Below are 20,739 nucleotides of genomic sequence, written 5' to 3' on the forward strand. Positions count from 1 at the left end.
TCCTTGTATTACTGATGAGTCAGGCTCAGCCTTGGGTTAGGCTGAAAAATAATAAAAAACAAAATCATGGCCATATACACAGTTCATGTCAAGATCAATAATAATAGTTAATAATTTTATTTTACGTTTCTCAACATAAGATTTCCTGTAACTCTTTCCAAAATAAGATCTACTGATTTACTGCTTTTTGTTGATGAACTTTGTGTTTATTTCCCTTTCCAAAGCAAAATTTTAAGTTGAAAAATCTTTTTTTTTACCTTACTGCCTGTAGCAGTAAGGTAAGTAGGTGAATGGTTGAAAAGTGAATTAGTTGCACTATTGCCCTTTTCAGTTATCAGTTAAATAATTCCTTTCATTGAGTTTAGGGCTCTGCACTAGATAAATTCCATGGATAACAAGAGCACCATATTTTGGACAGAACTATGAACTTTGGTGAAGGTCGATGCGTCATTTTACTCACATAAACAATGTCATAAATTGTAGAAGTCCAGATCATTTGAACAGTTCAGTTTAATAACGTCATTTAAATTGGCCAAGTTCCTATTTACTTCACCTTGTCATGGTGAAGTGTCAAGGAACTTACTGACTTTGTGTTCAAGGACAGTTTCCTGTGAATAAATAGATCTAGAGTTGCGATGAACTTGGCTCCCATTCCTTTTATGTAAGAGAAAGCAAAAGCATGACTAAGTGCAACTGTAATAGAAGTAAGAGTTGTCTACTACGTGTAGGTTTCTGTTTAAATCAAGAGCTCTTCTAATGATTCAGCTACTTGCTGAATGTACCGCAAATGCTTTGCCAAATCTCTGCATCTAATAAAAATAAATGCAGAAAGTGTAATGAGCAGAAAGAAATGGTAGCTGATACGTGTTTTCACTTTGGCAAATTCCTTTGAGAAAAATCTGATATAAGTTTTAATTGGACATGTCGGAAGACACCGTGCAATAAAAGAACTCTAGAGAAATTTTACGAAATAAAAGCAGTCTGAGGATATAGGAGGCAAAATCCACTGCCTGAAAGGTTCTGATTTGTAATGCTCTACATTGGAATATAGGGAAAGCCTGACTATGAAACTAGAATGTCCCAAGAGATGCTTCGATTGCTCTATTTTTATGGAAGCTCCTCAATCATATGGAGGGTTTAGGTGTAACAGAATAGTAGAGATTGAGATGATGAATTTTAGCATGAAAGGAAATTCTGAGCCAATCTTGAAAGATGTACCATTTTCTGACTCTTTTTCCACTACATGCCCTGGCACTGGAGTTCCCTTTCACCTGAGGTGTGTAGTTCACTTAGACTAGATTTCAGTGGTCATTTTTGTTACAGTGAACTAATTTTGGAATAATGTTGCTTCAGTCATTAGACTTGAAAAAATAAGTGCACATTTGTTTTTTCAAATTGTCTTCAAAAATCAATTAGAAGTCTGTTAAGAAGATATTTCCCCCAACTTTTAGCTAATATAGGATATTTATCATAATTGTGACAACTTACAAGGATAAACTATGTAATAATTTATATTAGGCTATTTTAAAAATGTAGCCAATTAAATGAAATTTGAATTAATTTTCTTTAGCTCTTTGAATAAGAATGGTCACAGAGTGATTTGTATACCACAACTTGTACGCTTCCAAGACTATGCGACATGAATTTACCCTGTGAAAATAGACAAATTTAAGTGATGCCTAAATTAATCACACAGTGCATAGTCAGCCAGTATCTTTATCCTTATCCGCTGTTGGAGATAAACCTTCAGTGTTTGTGTCTGTATTATCCCATTATATAAACTTAACCTTCACTTGCACAACGTTCTTGTTGAAAAAAAATGGTTTTGGTGCACTGTGAAATGTGTAGCTGTGAAGGGTAGGATTCATCTCTCTGTTTTCTGAGCTGTCACAGCCACCTCTGACATTCTATGGCAGGATTCTTGTGCAACGAGCAGCATGTGCTGAGGATTTTTTGACAGAATGTTCTCAGGAAACTCTGCTTTTGAGTAGGTCTCAAGAGCTCCGCTGTTTTTGACAGGTTGCTCTTGCCAGGAGTTCTAAGCAGAGGCAGAAGGATGGACAATAACACACTATTACTGTTCCTTAACCTCTGTTGAGGGGTAGAGATAAGTTATCCTTCAACCTGCTATGGACTCCATTCTTTTGGTCTGGTCTTTGCCCTGTTCAGTATATGTCTCTCTCAAGTTCTGTGCTATTTCCTGCACAGCAATCCAGTGTGTTCTGACTTGAGTTCATTTTCAGATCAATATGAATCACGTAAATCTCAGCCTGGTGTGTTCAGAGAGATTGCATAATATTTCAAGTTCATAATACTTTTAGACTTCAAGCACACAGTATTTAAATGGCTTTTCCAGTGTCCATGTGGGAAAGCTCGCTTTTTCTTTTTAATATATAATATGTTTTCTGTTAATATTCTCTTTAAGAATTATTTCCTGTTTCCAGAAATACAGGATACCCAGCAGGAGTAATTATCCTAAATGTCAGTGTTACAAGAACAATAATAAGACACATCCAGTGGAGCAAAATCACTCAACTGTGCATGAACCCATGAGTTTTTAGGAATGATTAGAAAAATGGTTTAGAGCAAAAGGACAGAAATCATCATTCCACTGTATTAATCAGTGATTTTAATGTATCCCGAATACTGTGTATTTGGTTTCCTACATATTAGAAAAGTTGTAAAACTGAAGGTTTGTATGAGGGTAAAATAGGTGATAAAAGGACGAAATCAGCTTCTGTGTGAGCAATAGTCAAGTAAGAATTCTTCACTTTGGAAAGCTGACTGAAGGGAGTTATGTTACACATCCATAAAATTAAGAGGAACAGGGAAAGACTATTCAAGAAATGAAGACTGACCAAAAGTAACTGCCCAAGAAACTTAAATTTACCATGTTGTGTTTGTCAACTCTTTCTAGTTTTCCCATGATCTCCAAACATCTGCAGCTCATGGATCTCTGAAGCTGGATGTGGCTTTCAGGAACTCAGTAATCCTCAGCACTCTTCAAACAGCCTTTGTCCTTGTGTTCCATGTGTCTGAAACATGATATGTTTCCTCAGGATCTGAACCTTGGTTTCTTCCTCTTGTTTCTTGCGTGGGAGGCTCCCAAGTGCGTTTTTATTCTTATTTCACAATATGTATCACTGGTTCATTCTGAAGTAGCAATGCATACCTCTGACACAGTAAGGAAAAGAACATGGCATTACTATTACTGCTAGGAATCGATCATCTAATCTTCAAAACAACTTAATAAAATAAAGCAAAATTGAACACAGAAACTGTAAGAATGTGATGACATCAGCTAAATCCATCAGTCATAGACACGGTAAATTGCATAGAAAGTTCTCAAATAAAATGTAATTGGAGGTTGGAAAAACATTCAGGAGAGTATCATGGTATCATGTGCTTGTCCTGTTCATGTACACTTGCAGACAAGTTTCTAGTTTAAACTGACAGACATCTGACCTAGCATGGTTACTCACACTGAAGTTGTATGTAGAGATAGTGAAGGGTTACATCCCCAGAGAGACCACTGTAGTTGTAGTCCGTTTAAGAGCTTAGCTACTTTTATTCTCCCACCTTTTTTCCCTTATTACATCTTACCCACAGCAATGCACCCTTAGCTTGAAAGCTTGGAAGGGGACATGTCACCACTGGATCCTTTTTATCAGCAATGCCCAGCCAAGGTGGTGCAACTGATTCCATGAAGCCAGGTCCAAAAACCTTGTGAATGGGATGGATTAATGATGTAAATGGATATTAAAAGTCTCCACTCATTTGACTTAATAAACCTAAAGACTTTTTCAAAGTATTTATTGTGATCTGTTCTTGGATTTGATTCTACGAATGCTGCTGTATGTTCTCTTAAAGGATATGGAGCTACACTTGAATGAGACAAGAGCATGAAGGGTTCTTTAGCTGAATTTGATGACTTGCAAACAAATTCTAGTTCTAGCTTGCCACATCTGCACATTTACATAGTTATTTCTTTGTGCAGTCTTGTAAAAAAACTGAGCTGACATCAAGCCATGCTTCACTTCTTGCTCTGGTTTGCTTAATACACAGCCAGGTTTGTATCATCTTGCCAGTTAGCACCTTGCAGCTAATAAAAGAGTAAGGCTCCCCAGGTTTCTTGCTTGTGTGTTTAGAGAGCAACGCATTTGATTTATAATGAAAGTTAAGAGATTTGGGGGGCTTTCAAGGTAAGGTTGCTGGCAGTGACAATATAGAGAATAACAAGCTAACTAGATCTGTGCCTTGCACAATATGCTGCAGGTTACTGATGCCTCTGCCAAGAAGCAAGGTAACAGTCTAGGCTGCTCCAGCTAAGTTGCTGTCATTGGTGTCTGAGCTGGCTAGCAGTGATACATGACCGACTTCATGCTGCACTTCATTCACCTGCCAATGAAGTCCTACTGTGCCATTTTTTTATTGTAAGGTAGGTAAATTTATCCAGCAGGCAATGCTGCAACTAATTCCTCATCCCTCTTAAGCAGTTAGGTAAGCAGCTGCAATTGAATAGCAGTGATACCGCCTGACTGTTGGATTAAGTCTAGGTAGTTCACCAAGGTCATAAATGACAAAAAAACAACAGACCCCAGTTATTCTTTGTTACAATGCAAAGTCTTACAGACAGAAAAGGAAAATCTGTTTTTATTTCTCTTGGCCATTAATATTTGCTTACATGCCTACAGTTTGTCGTACCCCCCACCACTTTGTGTAGATTCTCAGTGGTTACAGACTGACCATCCCCAGACACATTCTTGCAGACGTGGCAATGAGAAACAAGGATATTGTAAGCAGGCTGTGCATCAGGACTGTCACTGAGTACCTGGAAATTGACTGGCCTGCTCCCCTCAGACCTCTGCCTGGTTCCCTTCATAGACCGTTTCTGCTTTTGAGCTTCATGGAGACCTGTGCAAATTAACTCCCATCCTGGTGCAGGGGTTTGCAACTAAGTCACTGCAGTCGATAGATGTCAGCGAAGAACAAATGCTGCGTCCCTTCCTGCCGGCAGAGCTTGCTGGATGGACGGCTGCAGAGCCCGTGCTGGAGCAGACACCTGTCTGGCACTCAGGGGCTGCAGGCAGTTTCCAAGAAGGCTATTTCTCCACTCAGCGCTGGCCTGTAGAATCAATAAGCCTTCAAAAGAGGCACGTCAGTGTAATTCGTGACTCCGTGCTTTCCCGTCGCTCTGGCTTTCCCTCGAGCAGCTGTCGGTGCTCTCCGGGCCACAAGGTGCCGCCGCTCCCCCATGCTCCGCCTGTTCCCAGCGGCCCAAGCACAGCCCGCTCAGTCACTGTGCCGTGTTACGGCCTGTCCGCTGGGGCACGCAGGGCTGGGGGAAAAAATGAGGACCGTCTTCTAACAAAGCCGCTAGGAAAGTTACTGCAGAATTATCTCGTAGTTGTTGGTTGCGTCAAGAAAGAAAGCTGTTTGTGGTCACCTGCGAGGCTGGGAGTGACATGGCTGTGAACAGTCCTTTCCTCCCTCTCTGAATGTCTTCTTTCAGCAACAAACTTCATCCCCACGCTTGGCCCTTTCTGTAAGGCTTGATTCCCTCCCTTCGTGTCCCCAGTAGTCTTCACAGCTAGAGTGTCGTTGGCTCTTCGTGATTTGTGTCTGAATCTTTTCTCTCATCTATCTGTTGATTGTGAGGAAAATTCCATGAAGATTCCTTGTTGTCCACCATGTTTACTTTTCTAGATGACAAATGGATACAAGTACACAATTGTTTTGATCCTCTGAGCATCTCTGCCTTGTCTAAACCCAGTGCATGTACCCACCGAGTGCAAGGTCCTTCATCTGGGTCAGGACAATCCCAAGCACAGATACAGTTTGGGTAGAGAATGGATTGAGAAGAGCCCTGAAAAGAAGGATTTGAGAGCGTCAGTTGATGAAAGATTCAGCGTGAGCTGGCAGTGTGTGCTTGCAGCCCAGAAGGCCAAGCATATTTTGGGTTACATTAAGAGAAGTGTGAGCAGCAGGTCAAGGGAGGGGATTCTGCCCCTCTATTTTGCTCTCATGAGACCCCACCTGGAGTACTGCGTCCAGTTCTGCGGCCCCCAACACAAGGAAGACATGTTGGCTGTTGGAGCAGGTCCAGAGGAGGGACACAAAGATGATCGAGGGCTGGAGCACCTCCTCTACAAGAACAGGCTGAGAGAGCTGGGGCTTTTCAGCCTGGAGAAGAGAGGGCTGCAAGGAGACTTTACAGCAGCCTTCCAGTACCTGAAGGGGGCCTACAGGAAAGCTGGGGAAGGACTTTTTGTAGAAAATCTGTGTGAAATCTGGAATCTGTGTGTTGCTCTCCCTCTCGTTAGCCATTCAAGTGGTCTTGCTCTTGTTTTCATCTGACACAAAGGCCAGGTAAGCCTGGCTAGCAAGCAAAGCAAGCTAACTTTAACAAGAGCAGGTATAATCCTCACTTCTTGGCTCTGATGGCATAAATTTTTAATACTGTCCTCACCAATTAAATCAATCTTCAGAAGAGCCCTTTCTCTGCTGAAATATATTACCCAAATAGGAAAACCATATTGTAACCATTGTAATAGAGATTTCACAGGTCTTGTTTCTCCCAGAGTTACTGTGGTCTAGGTTCATTTTGGAGCAGTATTTTTCTATTTCTCTCTCTCCAAAAAGTTCTAAATGTGCTAGGAAAAAGAAAAGAAAAAGAAAAACAGAAAAGGAAGCAAAAATTTACAGTGTCTTACTATGGAAGTTTTGAAGATTTTAGAACATCTCCACAGCTGACCAAAATGAGAAGTGGAAGCAGATTGACGATTCTTTAAAAAATTCAGCTTGAATTGGGGATGGAATGTTACAGCCATCATAAGAGGAGTGGGAATAAAAGTAGGAAGAGCAAAGCAAAGAAGATGAAAGAAATAGTAAACATAGCAACTGCTGAGATGCCCTGGCTGCCAGCAGATGCCATACCCCCATCCTTCAGTAAGTGCCCAGCCCAGCTGCCTGGATCTCTGACATAGGCCAACTTTGCTGCACTGCGTGGTGCAGCCTGTTATGCCTAGGACTGACCTGCTAGCAGGAGCTTTCTTAGACAAACAGCTTGCTTTCTCAGGCTATCACTCATGGCCAGCCAGTTGCTGCACTCTATGTCGATACTGGCTGCATTCTCTGACTAGAGTAAAATTGTGTTTAAAGTACCTGGAAATGAAAAATGCTATAGAATTACAAGGTGTTTCTGAAAGAGACTTTATTTTAAATGTCCATTTAGCTCTGAAATGCAATGCTGGGGATCAAGCAGCAAGCAAACTGCTCATTGCTTTGTATAATGGTATCCCTTCAGCCATTCAGGACTATATGCTTTAGCCCTCTCTCTAATCCAGATGTCATGTCCACACCCTGTCCCTTTCTGCACAGTATGGTATTGTGAGCACATGCATGAATGCTATGTAAAACTATACAAATCAGTATGGCTCCTGCTGCCTCATTCTGCCAGCCCAAATCAAAAGCTTCCTTCACTTCTCCGTTGCTTTCCTTCCCTTCAGTTAATTGTGTGAGTTGATGTTTGGATTTCTTTATTCCTCCTTTTCAAGTAGATCTTGAATTCAGATGGGGGAAAAGCTTTTGTGGACCTTTGTCTGTGTCTCAGAAGTCCTACTAACATTCTTATTCCCTTTCCTCAAATGCTGTGTGACCTTTAAAATCATTGCCATACTCAGTTAATAAACACATCTACATTAGCTGATCTCTTTCCATTTATTAAAAGTGGAAGAAGGACACCTGAAAGGCATCCAAGGATAATAATTGTTCATGACATTTTAAAAAGAGAAAGATTTTAGTATCAGAGGAGCAAACCAGCACAAACAAGCTTCTGGTTTCCAAATGGGTTGTTAGCATAAAACAGAGCTCAGAGCAGCATCTGCCTTGAATTGGGTTGAACTCGTATATGGAAATGGAGTGTTGCTAAATAGGCTTACCTCTCACTTATGTCCTCAGCATGTAACTACCTGTATCATTCATGCAGATGCACACCAGTCAGTATTGATGTTACCTTCTGCAAACAAAGTGTGAATTGAAAGAGCTGTGTGTCTAGAGAAAGCGTGAATTGTTCACTATCAATAAGGTCTTACCACAACTTTTCAGAAACAGCTCATCCAAAAGATGAGCAAAGCACAGAGGAATCGGAACAAAGTAACAGTGCTTGTCTGCATGAGTTTCTTTTCAGACAGTTTTTGCTGGGAATTATGTGGTTGGTGAGAGCTAGGTAGGAAGCAGAGTACTTAACGCTAGCCTGCACAGCAAATTGAAGGTGCAGACAGAAACCACATCACTCAGTAAATCAGAAGAAATGTTTTCACTCTGTTCCCAGAATACTCCCTAGATGTGAACACAGACTGTTGGTTCTTAGAATACCTGTCTTATCGGGGCTGGGTAAACATGTCTTGTTTGCTTTAAAGTGACTCCATATACTGCTCTATTTGCCACAGTGAAACTATTGTATTCTACTGAGCAAGGGCAGTGAAATAAAAGAGTTTCATCAAAACACTGGAAATAGGCATTTTACAGGAAGAAAGCAGAATGAAAAAACTTATAATGCTGAAATCTGCATGAATTGATATCAGTTTCATTTAAAATACAGATATTATACAATATCTAATAGAAATAAGTTACAACAGAGAAGCACATACCGTTACAAAAACAAGCAAATCAAACAAAACAAACCAAAATTTTATACACAAACTTAACTGCAAATCTTCAAATGTACTGCTACGTTTTTCAATTCTAGCATCAATAACAAAGTCTGATAAAATAGGCACTTTCCAAATCACAGTAGATGAGGAAGGGGTTCAGTCTAGGGTTAAATAGTTGTTTTTTATTACGTGTTTTTAGACATACAGATTATTACAGGATTTTTTTTCTTAATATTTAGGTAAAATTTTTAAACCAGATCCAAGAAGTCCATTTGTATACACCTAGAGCAAAAAATAAATAAATGTTGAAGTAGATTTAGTTGTAAAAAAAAAATGGGTCTGACACCTGGCTATAAAACCATGTAAATCTGCCCTCTGATTGAGTTCAGTTCCAGCATTGTGCCAGAATTTTCCTGTCCCCAAATCTCTATTTTACAAGCCTTCTCCACATTTCCATTGTTTGACTATGTGAAAAATAAGGCTGATAGATAAATTTATGTAAACAAGGTAAATGAACGTGGTCAGTGCTTCTTACGTCTTCATGGCATCAGTTCCAAGAGCAGCTGTTTTTCTTTGAACTTCTTTTAGCTCTCATCCAGATTTTCCCAACAATGTCTCTGGCTGCATTTTTGGTAAGTGTTGTTCTTCCCACGAATTTAGAATTCATAGGTGAGATGTTTTGCCATTTTGCTGAGTTTCATTTTCTCACTGAATACTTCATCAAACTGTAAGTTCTGTTTTGGAGTGAAATGGTTCTTCCAGTCACCAACAGTACCTGGAGGAGCAGGGACAGTAAACGAACAGTGAATCAGGCAATATAGAGCAATGAAACAAATCAAAGGCAGACCAGTTTTATTAATGCTGCACTTGGCACAAATTGTTATTGTATTATCAACCGTAGTCTCTGTGATATGTCGTGATAGGTCATGATTATGAGTAATTATTTTATTGATTTGGTGAGACTTTGATGGGAGACGCTGAATCATCATCCATATTAAGCCCTAAGGCTTGTTTCTCATAATGTGTCACCTGGCAGTGCCAGCAATACTAAGAGGCACAATGAAGAGTAACAACTTTTCAGGATGGAAATAGAGCTCTTGCTCATCTCAGCAGAGGCATCTCGCCTCATCTTAGATGCTTGCTGTTAAAGGTCTCTATCTGGACTCTTTTAGTAGAGGCAAATAGTTGCTAGCTGAAATTCATCTCACCCTTATCAGCATATAACCCAGTAGCAAGAAAACAGCTCCTCTGCATGTTTTTTAAGTCACATATGAGCTACGAACTGCTGAAGGTTTTACTGCAGATCTCAGTTTGGCCAAGAACTTAAGGTGATCTGTTAGGTCACAGGATGATTTGAGTCATTTATTCTTCTGTTGTCATTGTCAGCATATTTCTTTTTGGGAACATTTCAGTAAGATAACAGGGAGTACAGAGGATAAAGGCTACCAGCAGACTCCTTCCTAAGAAATGCACCTTTTCCATTCTAGCAGACCAAGTGACCTTCACTGGTAATTCGAGAGGAGACACATAGAGGCTTGTGAGAGACTGACGGTAAACTTTAGGTACAAAAATGCAGATAAAGAGTAATGTTCTGTGAACTTTCCTTTAAGCTCCAAAGCTCATACAGAGCAAACACTTAAGAACCCCCTCCATGTTTCTCTAGCATAAGCATGCATTTTCAACTGAAGAACTTAGAGAATGTTTTTTTTCAAAAGGCTTCAAATTGGAGAATCCAATTGATGTTTCCTGGGAGTGACTCAAAATGTCTTCAAAATTATCTAGGCTTCTGTTGGATAATTGCCAGTTGATGATTCTGTATTAAGTCAGGACAATAAACTTACCTTTTCGGAAAATTAGCTTCCTGTTGGATGTCAGGGCACAGACGGTGTGACTGGGGTCACTGTTTTCTTTTTCTGTGTCCTTTTTCATCTCTGAGAAGGATGATTTCTTGCAGATATCTTGGATGTCTTCATCACCAATGCTTATACCCAGGAATATGCTGATTTCCTTCACAATCTTAGGGAGATTCTGAGATACAGGAAGAATAAAGTTTTTATATTTCTGAGTGATAATTAGACTTTCCTTTGGCATGGAAATTATTATTTTCATTAGAATTTCCTCCTTGATATTTTGATTATTTCTATTTATCAGCAATTCATTCTAAAACAGGAACAGAGTGCATATTTACCTTTTTCATGTCTTCATAGAACAAAAACAGTATATTTTTGTCATTTTTATGTTCTTCCCAACTTAGGAAATGGTCAAACCAGGATCCACAGACCACTGAAAAGAAAACCCATAGAGATTCATGTATGCTTGATTAATAAATAATTCCATATCTCACAAATTTTTAGGGGAATGGTTCCTTCTTGGTATGCACCCTATGTTCCTCTAAATCTGATTAAATTCTTTTTGTGAAGTGATTCAAAATTACCATTCCTGTTGGATTTTTTTTTTAAATATCAAAGTGACATTATTATGGAACATAGTGCCACAGTAGAAATAAATCCAAATCTAGGGACAGGCCTGTAGTGAAGGCAAATGTATGGGCACAACAAGATCTGAGCATCTCAGCAAATATCTGTCGGTCTGTGGTCAAAATAATAATTAAAAAACCCTAGGAAAATAAACTAGGAAATGAATGTATTGTAAGTATAAGTATGACACTAGGAAACAAAATTAGGAGTCTGTTAAACGGAGCACACTATTGCTCTAGCAGAGGAGAATTATGTATATTTTCAAAAGTTAAGGAAGAATTGATAGAAAAATTATTTATTATAAAAATACATCAGGCAGCCAACCACACAGGTAACTCATGGCTTTATAATTGACTCACAGTACTTGCTTTGTCTGAATGCTCCCTTTGCTGAATAATAGGAAGACAGCTAAATTTCAGCTTTATTTTTAAAAAGCAATTCTGACTCCTCTGGTTCAAAGATGAGACTGCCTGCATTGACAAATGAGCTGAAAGCCTCCTCCAGGATAATGAGCACTTCATGGACAGAGCAATTGTGAACTGCGACCTTGCATTATACTTTTACCATAAAAGTAAAATATTTAAGTATCATAAAGGACATCATTTTGTTTGCAAACCTTGAGATGTATTAGGTATTTTGCTGAATGCTTCAGCCTGTATCCACCTGCTGCCAGAAAACCCTGTCTAATTGCAGAGCACCAGTGCACCACAATGTGCAATTAAAGCCTGCTAAAGCCCACTGGGGATGTGCTCAACAAATGCACCTGCTTCCCCTTAGCCCACATCTGTGCAAGTGCCCAATCCTAAGAAATGGGCAGGCTTCCAGAGTCACAGAGTCTACACATAGATTTGGAGTATCTGCTGCTTTTCTTTCCTGTTTCTATCAGGATGATAACCTATTTATCAGGACAAGTGTCCAAAGAAACCAAAATTGCCTAATTTAAAAAAAAAAGGAAACAATGATTTTTAGATCCTGTAAGCTCTCAGACTATAAGACCACTATTGTCTCTGCTGTTCTTGAGCTATTACTCCGTGGGTTCATGCTATAGGGGTGAGCCATCCTGCCTCCAATACCTGAAAGTCAGAGACCCTTTTGGCTTTGGGGGTACAGCAAACAGTTTTAGAGACAGCATCCCTTTTCTCTGGGTGTCCTCACCGTTGTTCTCAACTTAACTCTGTTCTCTCTTAACTCTGCAAGTATACTGCAGGATCCGAGCCAAGCAACACAATCTTTGTATGTTTCTATTAAGAGCAAAAATGACAACCTCTCTCCCAGTATCACCTCTTACATAAATCTGTGTTGTAACCAACATAGTTATCTTTTTGTACCATGCATAAGCACACTGAAAACAGCAGAAGACTATTAATTCACAGACAAATGGGAGCTGCTTTTAAAATTTCGTATTATCCTCTTCTTTTTTTAACTAATTGATGTTCAGGGGTGTTACTAAACAAGCAAAGATCCTGCACATCACCGAAGCATGTGTCTTAGGGCTGCTCTGAACTAGAAACACAGGATCCACAAATCAGCAGAAAATACAGACTGACTTCCGGAGCCTTGATATAAGCTGACAAGGACTGCACTGGCAGCTTGCTTTGATATTTTTCAAGCTTGTCTATCATTGTTGCTGTTATCATCACTGTGGGTGTATGGTAGGAATGTCCTCATGTCCTCAAAGGAGTAATAAAACACTAAAAATGGGAGTGGATAACCAGAATATAGTCCTGTTGTCAGCTTCCTTGCCACTGCTGCCACTCACACAAATCTCACTCATGTCCTTGGTCTTTGGACCCCAGGACTTAGACAACGTATCAGGCAGAGTGTGTTCAGAGGTGCTTATGAAAGCGTCTAGACTCCCTTTGAAGGGTCACCCAAGACCACTTTCAAGATGAAGGCACTAAGCCTGTAAACTTAGGCTCTCTGAGCAGCCTGGAGACAACCTCCATGTGTGCCACCTGCCCTTCTGCAGGACACTAAGCCATATATTGCCCTCTGGGCATCTTCAAACAATGTCTACTCCATCAGCCTGCAGCCACCTGTCAAAATACACCCTTGAAAGGCTGAAGACAGTATCCTATTACTTGTTCTTAGTTTAGCATCTTGGAAAAATAATAAATCTAAGGATGTGTGAATTAGGAGTTCAGCAAGGAGCTTTCACATAATTAATATTTCTTAACTGTTTCTATTTAGAATAATAATATAATATTAACAATAGTAATATGAGCTGAAGGAAGAAAATGTAACACCTATCCTTACCATCTCCTTTTAAGAACAAGTCAAGGAAAGCAGTCCAGGTATCTACAGTGGGAAGGTTTGGATTCTCTCGGTAGTAATGATACATGGAAACTGCAGTATCTTTTGGATTTCTGATGATATAGATCATCTGTAAATGAAGATGATATGGTTATTAATGTTGATGTCCTGTCTATTTTGTAGGAGCTGTGTGCATAAATGTGGCATTTTCACATGTGGTTCCAGTGTCAAAACTCTTTCCTTCAGGATTGGTCCATCGTTAATGACTGTGGCATTAAGATAGAAATTTATTTGTTCCCGTTTAAGCAGAAATAAACAGTGGTTAGCAAACACTATTTTGTAGACAAAGGTATGTTTCCTACCGATGGAAAATGATTATACTTTATGAAAGAGACGGTTTTCTTTTAACTCCTGAGTAAAACTAACTCCCATACCTAACATATAAAACCATTCACTTCTTCACATTCACACAACAGCTGCAGAATGTCAATTTTTGCCTTTCATTGAAATTAGACTTGCCCCAAAAGTCTGGATTTGGATAATCCTGAATCTTAGAACTTCTAACATAAAATCTGAGGCCCAGAGCTGATTTTTATGAGCCTCTCATGTACACAGCAAACCACCTCTGGAAACTGTAAGTCATTTTAAAGTGTTTAAGGATCAACAAGACGGAATAGATGCCTAACAGACATTTACTATATCTTACAGCTTTTATAACTTTTTGACTTACCTTGCATTTTTTATTCTTAAAATGTTGAGGCAGCATGTTGTAGTCTAAGTGTGTTGGGATGATTCTCTTTGACGACAGTTGATTCAGTTCCTCCAGTTTGGACATGTCTCCAAGTTCAATGGGAGTTGTTAATGTAACGGGAGTATTGTAAAGCTTTGTTATGACTCCTGCAAGCCAGTGAGTGCCTTCAGAAAGTTAGTTTTAAGGAAAAAAAGAAAGAAGAAGAGAAAGGAAGGAAGATTTGTTAATGAGAAAATATATGGAACGTGCAGTCCGCATGTGAGAATAGTTCGTTAAACCCCAAGATTCAAGAAACTATGTAATTGAGTACTCCTATTGGCTCTAGATCCATAAATACTGGAAAAATTGTTGTTGTGTCTGAATTACGAACTCTCTAAAAAGCACTGATATTTGTATCAAAACAAACTCATTAGATACATGGAATAAAATTCAGACTGCTTGTTTGCTGAGATAATTATATTATTTCTGTTGTTTATTTAGAAATTATCTGTTTTTTAGGGATGGAGGGAGAGAATCATTATAATAACTGTGGCTACTGGGAAGATAACTAATTGAGCTTCCACCCTGGTGTGAGTTTCTGTGTGTGAGAGAACTGGGGAGAGAAGGAAGAAGAAGTATCTACAAGTATCTACAGACAAGAGCCATAAAAATCACTTAATACACCTCTTCACTTGCTCATAATTAAATGCATAAGGTCCTCAGGAAAATTCTTTGAGTATATATTTTACTTACAAGAAACAAATATTTATTTGCTTTTGAATATATAGAACATCTGACAGTATTTTGTATTACAGAATCAAAATTTATTTAAACAAATAGAGGTTTTTTTTTGGTGTTGCACTTGCTCTGGTTTGTTGTTTTGTTTTTTTCTTTTAATTTGTTTTGTTATTTTAATACTGACTGAGAGCATAACATACCCACATATTCAAACATCCTTCCCTGTTTGTTTTTTTTTACAGACACTTCACAAGTAAGTTAAGCAGAGAACATGAAATGAACTATTGACACATCTTGCAGTTAACATATAGAAGTAGAACTTACCAGATTTGGGGTAGGAAACCAAAAGGATGTCATCTTCTCTAGCATCAAAAGCATCCAAGGAATTTAAAAGCTCTGGAGAAGACCTGATGGTAAAGGAAATCCCCTTAAACTTGTGAATGAGTTCTGCCTCACTGAGGTTGGACATGTTTGCTTAAGCCTACGATTCCTGCAAATCAGATAGCAGTGAAATGACGAGAGGGTTTAAGAGTAACCTGTAGGTCAGATGGTCTGAAGTAACAAATTGAGGCCAGCAATACAAACCTCATGCTTATATAGTTTGCTGTGCATACTGGAATCTCACAGATATCGATTTTTCAAGTTAGCTGATAAAGGCAACTGAAATATTAGAGGTCATTTGATAAATAACAGAAATGCAGTGTCATCAAAAATGTGTGTCGTCATTTATTAGCTTTCCAGAGAAGGCAAAGGAGTGATAGTCATATTATATTAACTGTGGAAAATGTCAGATTGATCATTTTATGTTGTCATAAAATAGGATCAGTATGATTCAACAACTTATATAAGGGCTGCTCAGAAAGTAATGCCTCCTGTTTTATGATGTCCCACAACATCAGGAGTGGATGTTGGTGCAATAGCATTACAGGCTGAACCTCCCCACTGATATCTGATTACATTTTGTTGCTGTGTGACAGATGATAACAGGGGGGCGGGGCAGTCTGACAAAATGGCATCTGACATGGAAGCCTGTATGAAGCAGAGGGTTGTCACTGAATTCTTCCATGAGAAAAAAATGTCACCTATTGCCATTCATTGACACTTGCTGAAATTTTAGGAGACCAAACAGTGGATGTGAGTGCAGTGATGAGGTGGGTGATGCATTTCAGCAGTGGTGACAGCAATAGTGGGTAACTTCCACTGGTACAGGTTTTTATGAATGCAGCATGCAGGCCTTTATTCATCACTGGCAAAAATGTATAGCTATTGCTGATGACTATGCTCCAAAATAGTGTTTTGTAGCTGAGAATTTGCTATATCAAATAGTGTTATTGTGCTCTTCGTTGTAGTTTCCATCGAAATAAATAGGAGGCAATCTATGTACTTTATTGGAAGCAGTGTTTTATGTGAATGAAATACTTTGGGTTCTCATTTTATCATGTATGCAGTGGCCTGTATTTTCAAAACTGTAAGTTGATTCCAAATGCTTCAGAGATGTCAAGGAACTAATTTTCTGAACATCTCAGAATTTCAGCCTGAGACATCTTAAAAACAGAGTTATTCCTGAGGCACAATCATTTTCTGAGCTGTCATATCCATAAGAGGAGTGGGTTTTATCCTGTATGTTTTATGACTAGGAGTGGTTGAAGTTTTTTAAATCTTTCCACAGAAAATGCAGATTCATCAAAATAAAGGCACTTGCAAGAAAGATGTAGTTCTCAATTCACTGCCCATTATGCATTGTATTTTTTTTAAGTTTGAATCTGCAGAAATCGTCATGAGTGTTTTTCCACCTGAAAGCTCCATGTTTGATCAAAATTACCTTAAGAAATGTGAATGAATCACATGAAAATAAATAGCTCAAATCTCAATAAAAGTATCTTAGAGTATTTAATATTTCAAATTTCATTTTCATTGACATACATTAATCTTTTCTGGTGTGATGTCAGGACCTACAGTCTTCAATTTTCTGGATTTCTTTTTGTGGTTTTGTAGTTTGTTTTTCCCTAAGTCTCAAAAATTTCCCGGAATAGGAAGAACAGTTGTAAACTGGCCTTCAATCATCTTTATGTTATTTTCATCAACCATTCTGTGACTTCACTGTTCCCATTGAAAATCTCCTACAAGATATCCTGCTGAGGTCCTTCAGTGTATTCAACTGAAGTTGAGAACCTGCGTGTAAATCTTGGTCTTTTTTTTCTTAAACAATAAACCAAACCTTCAGAAATTTCCTGATCCTTGTTTTGTGATAAATAACTACTTAGGTTTAATCATTGCTGCTGACTGCCATACGTACTGAGAATGAAATGGAGATGATGGACATGTCTTTCCAAGGAACACTTGATCCACTGAAATTACAGACAAGGTGTAAGGAATGTTACCAAATTCCGCTTGTTTCTAATTAAATGTCCAGGGGAAAAAAAACAAAACAAAAAACAAAAAACAATTCAAAACAAAACAAAACAAAAACAGAATATGAATGATTTGTTTTTCCTTCTTGGCAATATTGCCAGCCTACCAGTCAAAGATAAGTCAAGAAGCCTATATATTCTCACCTGTTTTGCCAATAAACTGGTCTTAAACAGGTACAGCCTATAAAACGTGCTTTGTATCATCAGTAAACTCAGTCCTGCAGGGCCAGCATGGATCAGAATCATGTCAGTTATGTTCTGGAGATGTGTGCCCTACCACTATGGATGAGAAGAGAGACAGGGAAATCTTTCAGGAGGTAGTTAATGAATTGTTCATTGGGACATCTCCAGCTAGGTACTTTGAATAGGTACTCATATTTCTGAGGAAGATGGACCACTGCATAATGTCCCAGCCCTTTCTACTGGAAAAATGAAAGGCATGAAAAACACATGGACATTGATGCTTAGATAGATAGAGTTTGAAGGATCTCTCAGTGGTGACAAACTCAATGTTTTTTCCTTGTTTTTTGATCTGAAGACCTAAGTTACTACTGCTTTGCACTTTATGGTCTAAATCTTGAAAATATATTTTCTGTCAACAGATTTCACTTTGGGTACTTCAGTGCGCAAAATAATTTTGGAGGCATAATGAATTTTGTTTCTGTGCATTAGTCTGAACTTCTGAGAGATTTCTACAGTTATTTTGCAGTCATACTTCACATGCATTTAGTGTAGGTTAAGAGAACTAAATTACCTGACCTAGCAAAAATAAGCTCACTGTAAAATATATTACTTATTTACTATGTATTTTCCATTTAATTTCTTCATATGTTTTTATTAAGCTCTGAGTCAGGACATTTGCCTAATCTAATCCTTGGAGCCTAATTAATCATTCACAAAGGAAATGACCAAGGTGTAAAACAGAAGCAATACAGTAGCATGGCAAATTCCAATTCTTTTACTTCATCTAAATTGCTTCTTATACTAGCTTCTGTTTTTAGCATCCATATAAATCCATGGGGAAATCAGTGCTCCTTAACAAATCTTGCCTATGCTTAGAAATAAGGCCTATTCTGGGAAGTGTGCATGATCTTGAATGCAGTAATTTAAATAAAAAGAGAGTACTCAGCACCTTGCAGGATTGCATGCAAACTTCCGCTTTCTGCGTTAATGTAACAGAAAGAGAGAGTGGGTTTGAAAAATATGAAACCAAGTTCTCCCTCCAGCTTTCACTATCTCTTTAGTCTGTATTACAACCCAAAATATAGACTACCGCTGACACATTTGGAGCCAGATGAACACAGGCATGGCAAGCTAGTACTAAAAAATTCCTCCACAGACTCTGAATAACTTCTCTTAACTGAGCATTGTTCTTCTGTGCTTTGGCACTGCTATTGATGAAGATGGAGCACACATTTTATCAGCAGGGTTTCATAGAGATCTGCTTTCATTATAGCAGTCTTGAATCTGGAGTTTGAGGAAAATATGGCTTGGTAGGTGAACACTGCACTCCTGGGCCATGTCCGCCTCTGTATCAGACTTACTTTATGCCGTCTGTATCCTTGTTATGGTGAGTGACTTCATTCCATTTTCTTGAACAACACAAAAATTGAGCTGCTTCTACCTTGTCACCTTCACATCAAGCTCACCGTTCTCTTTCCAGTTTGATAAAAAGCAGCAGCATTTTCATCTCCTTTAATTTCAGATCTCTCTACTGAGGCCAGTCACAACATTGATCCCCTTCAAATACGTCTCAGGTGGTAGTACTGAGGGAAATAAGTGATGTTGTCAAAAATATGCAGGTGAAATCAATTGTGTTGGTTACCTGACCTAAAGCCGTGTAATACAATACTGTCATTTTGATGAATGAATGGAGAGGCAGAAGAGACTTTGGCAATTGATGCACCTTGTGTTGTTCCCAGCTGTCAGGTGATGTGACTTAGTCAAAACTACTTCATCCAGAGGGCATTTCATTATTTTGGATTTCCAAATGCAGACCCTCTGCTCGGTATGCTTTCTTGCAGTTCCTGGACTCTTGCATGTGGGCTGAAAAGATCCCTCTTTACTTCTCTGTAGATCAATGCTAAATACATACTATGATTTCACAGCTTTGATTTCAAAAGTTTGCTATCTGTAGCGATTACATCCACATTTAGGTATAGTATGAAGAAGGTCAATGTACAGAGTCATATTTTTTTACAGCAGGTCAGATTATAAAGTTCCCTGACCTCATTTGATCCTTTTCACAACACATCATTGCCCAAGTATATTTTGTGCCAGCTGATACAGCTAATCATAATATTGCAGAGCTGTGCTCTTTGGAGAGGGGCAGATCTTGTAGGTAAATGTCATGGCTGAGAGGACTGTCACAGAACCATAGAATGGCTTGAGTTGGAAGGTATCTCAAAGATCATCCAGTACCAATTCCCCCACTGTGGGCAGGGTTGCCAACCACTAAATCATGTACTCAATCAGGTTGCCCAGGGCTCCATCCAGCTGTCCTTGAACACCTCTAGGATTGGGGCAACTGCAATTTCTCCAGGCAGCCTATGCCAGAACCTTACCACACTCAGTTAAAAATTTTCCCCAGACATCTAATCTAAATCTATCCTTTTTTAGTTTAAAATTATTCCCCCTATTTCTATTGCTATTATTATCTACTTGTGTAAAAAGTTGTTTTCCCTCCTGCTTATGAGCTCCTTTTAAGTATTGGAAGGCCGTAATGAGGCCTCCCTGGAACTTTCTCTTCTCCAGACTGAATAAGCCCAGCTCCCTCAGCCTGTATTTGTAGGAGAGATGTTTCAGCACTCTGAGCATCTTTGTGGCCATCTTCTGGACCTGCTCCAAAAGCTCCACATCTTTCTTGTGCTAGGGATCCCAGACCTGGATGCAGTACTGCAGGTGGGACTCATGAAGGCAGAGAAGAAGGGAACAATCACACACATTGCCCTGCTGGCCACCCCTCTTTTGATGCAGCCCAGGATACAGTCGACCTTCCAGGCTGCAAATGCACTGCTGGCTCATGTTAAGTTTTTTTATCTTCCAGAACCCCTAAGACCTTCTCTGCAGGGCTACTTTCATTGAGTTCTTCTCTCAGGCTGTTCGTATATCTGGGATTGCCCTGAACCAGGCACAACAACTTGCACTTGGTCTTGTTGAGCTCCATTACGTTCTTGTGGGCCCAGTTTTCAAGCCTGTCAAGGTCCCTCTGGATGGCATCCCTTCCTTCAGTTGCATCACCTGCACTCCTCAGCTTGGTGTCTTCTGCAGACTTGCTGAGGGTGCTTTCAATTCCATCATCTATGTCACTGATAGAGTTGTTAAGGAGTACCAGTCCCAAGACAGACTCCTGTGGGACACCACTCATCATTAGCTCCTACTTGGAAATAGAGCTGCTTACCACAAACCCCAGACCATCCAACTAATTCCTTATCCACCAAGTAGTCTACACTTCAAATCTGTACTGTACCAGCTCC

The 20,739-nt window shown here is 39.1% G+C and overlaps 1 protein-coding gene across 1 annotated transcript; it reads right to left on the minus strand.

Moving 5' to 3' along the window:
* Nucleotides 1-8,977: 8,977 nt before the first annotated feature.
* LOC104912373 (sulfotransferase 6B1-like) lies at nucleotides 8,978-15,418 on the minus strand. Its single transcript, XM_010715885.3, has 6 exons — nucleotides 15,177-15,418; nucleotides 14,115-14,299; nucleotides 13,388-13,514; nucleotides 10,843-10,937; nucleotides 10,496-10,682; nucleotides 8,978-9,429 (listed from the first exon to the last, which is right to left on the minus strand). Exons 1-6 carry the CDS (start codon nucleotides 15,319-15,321, stop codon nucleotides 9,311-9,313), a joined length of 858 nt encoding a protein of 285 aa, XP_010714187.1. The 5' UTR covers nucleotides 15,322-15,418; the 3' UTR covers nucleotides 8,978-9,310.
* Nucleotides 15,419-20,739: the final 5,321 nt, after the last annotated feature.

This window comes from Meleagris gallopavo, chromosome 1 (genome assembly GCF_000146605.3).
Source record: "Meleagris gallopavo isolate NT-WF06-2002-E0010 breed Aviagen turkey brand Nicholas breeding stock chromosome 1, Turkey_5.1, whole genome shotgun sequence".
Lineage (NCBI taxonomy): Eukaryota > Metazoa > Chordata > Aves > Galliformes > Phasianidae > Meleagris > Meleagris gallopavo.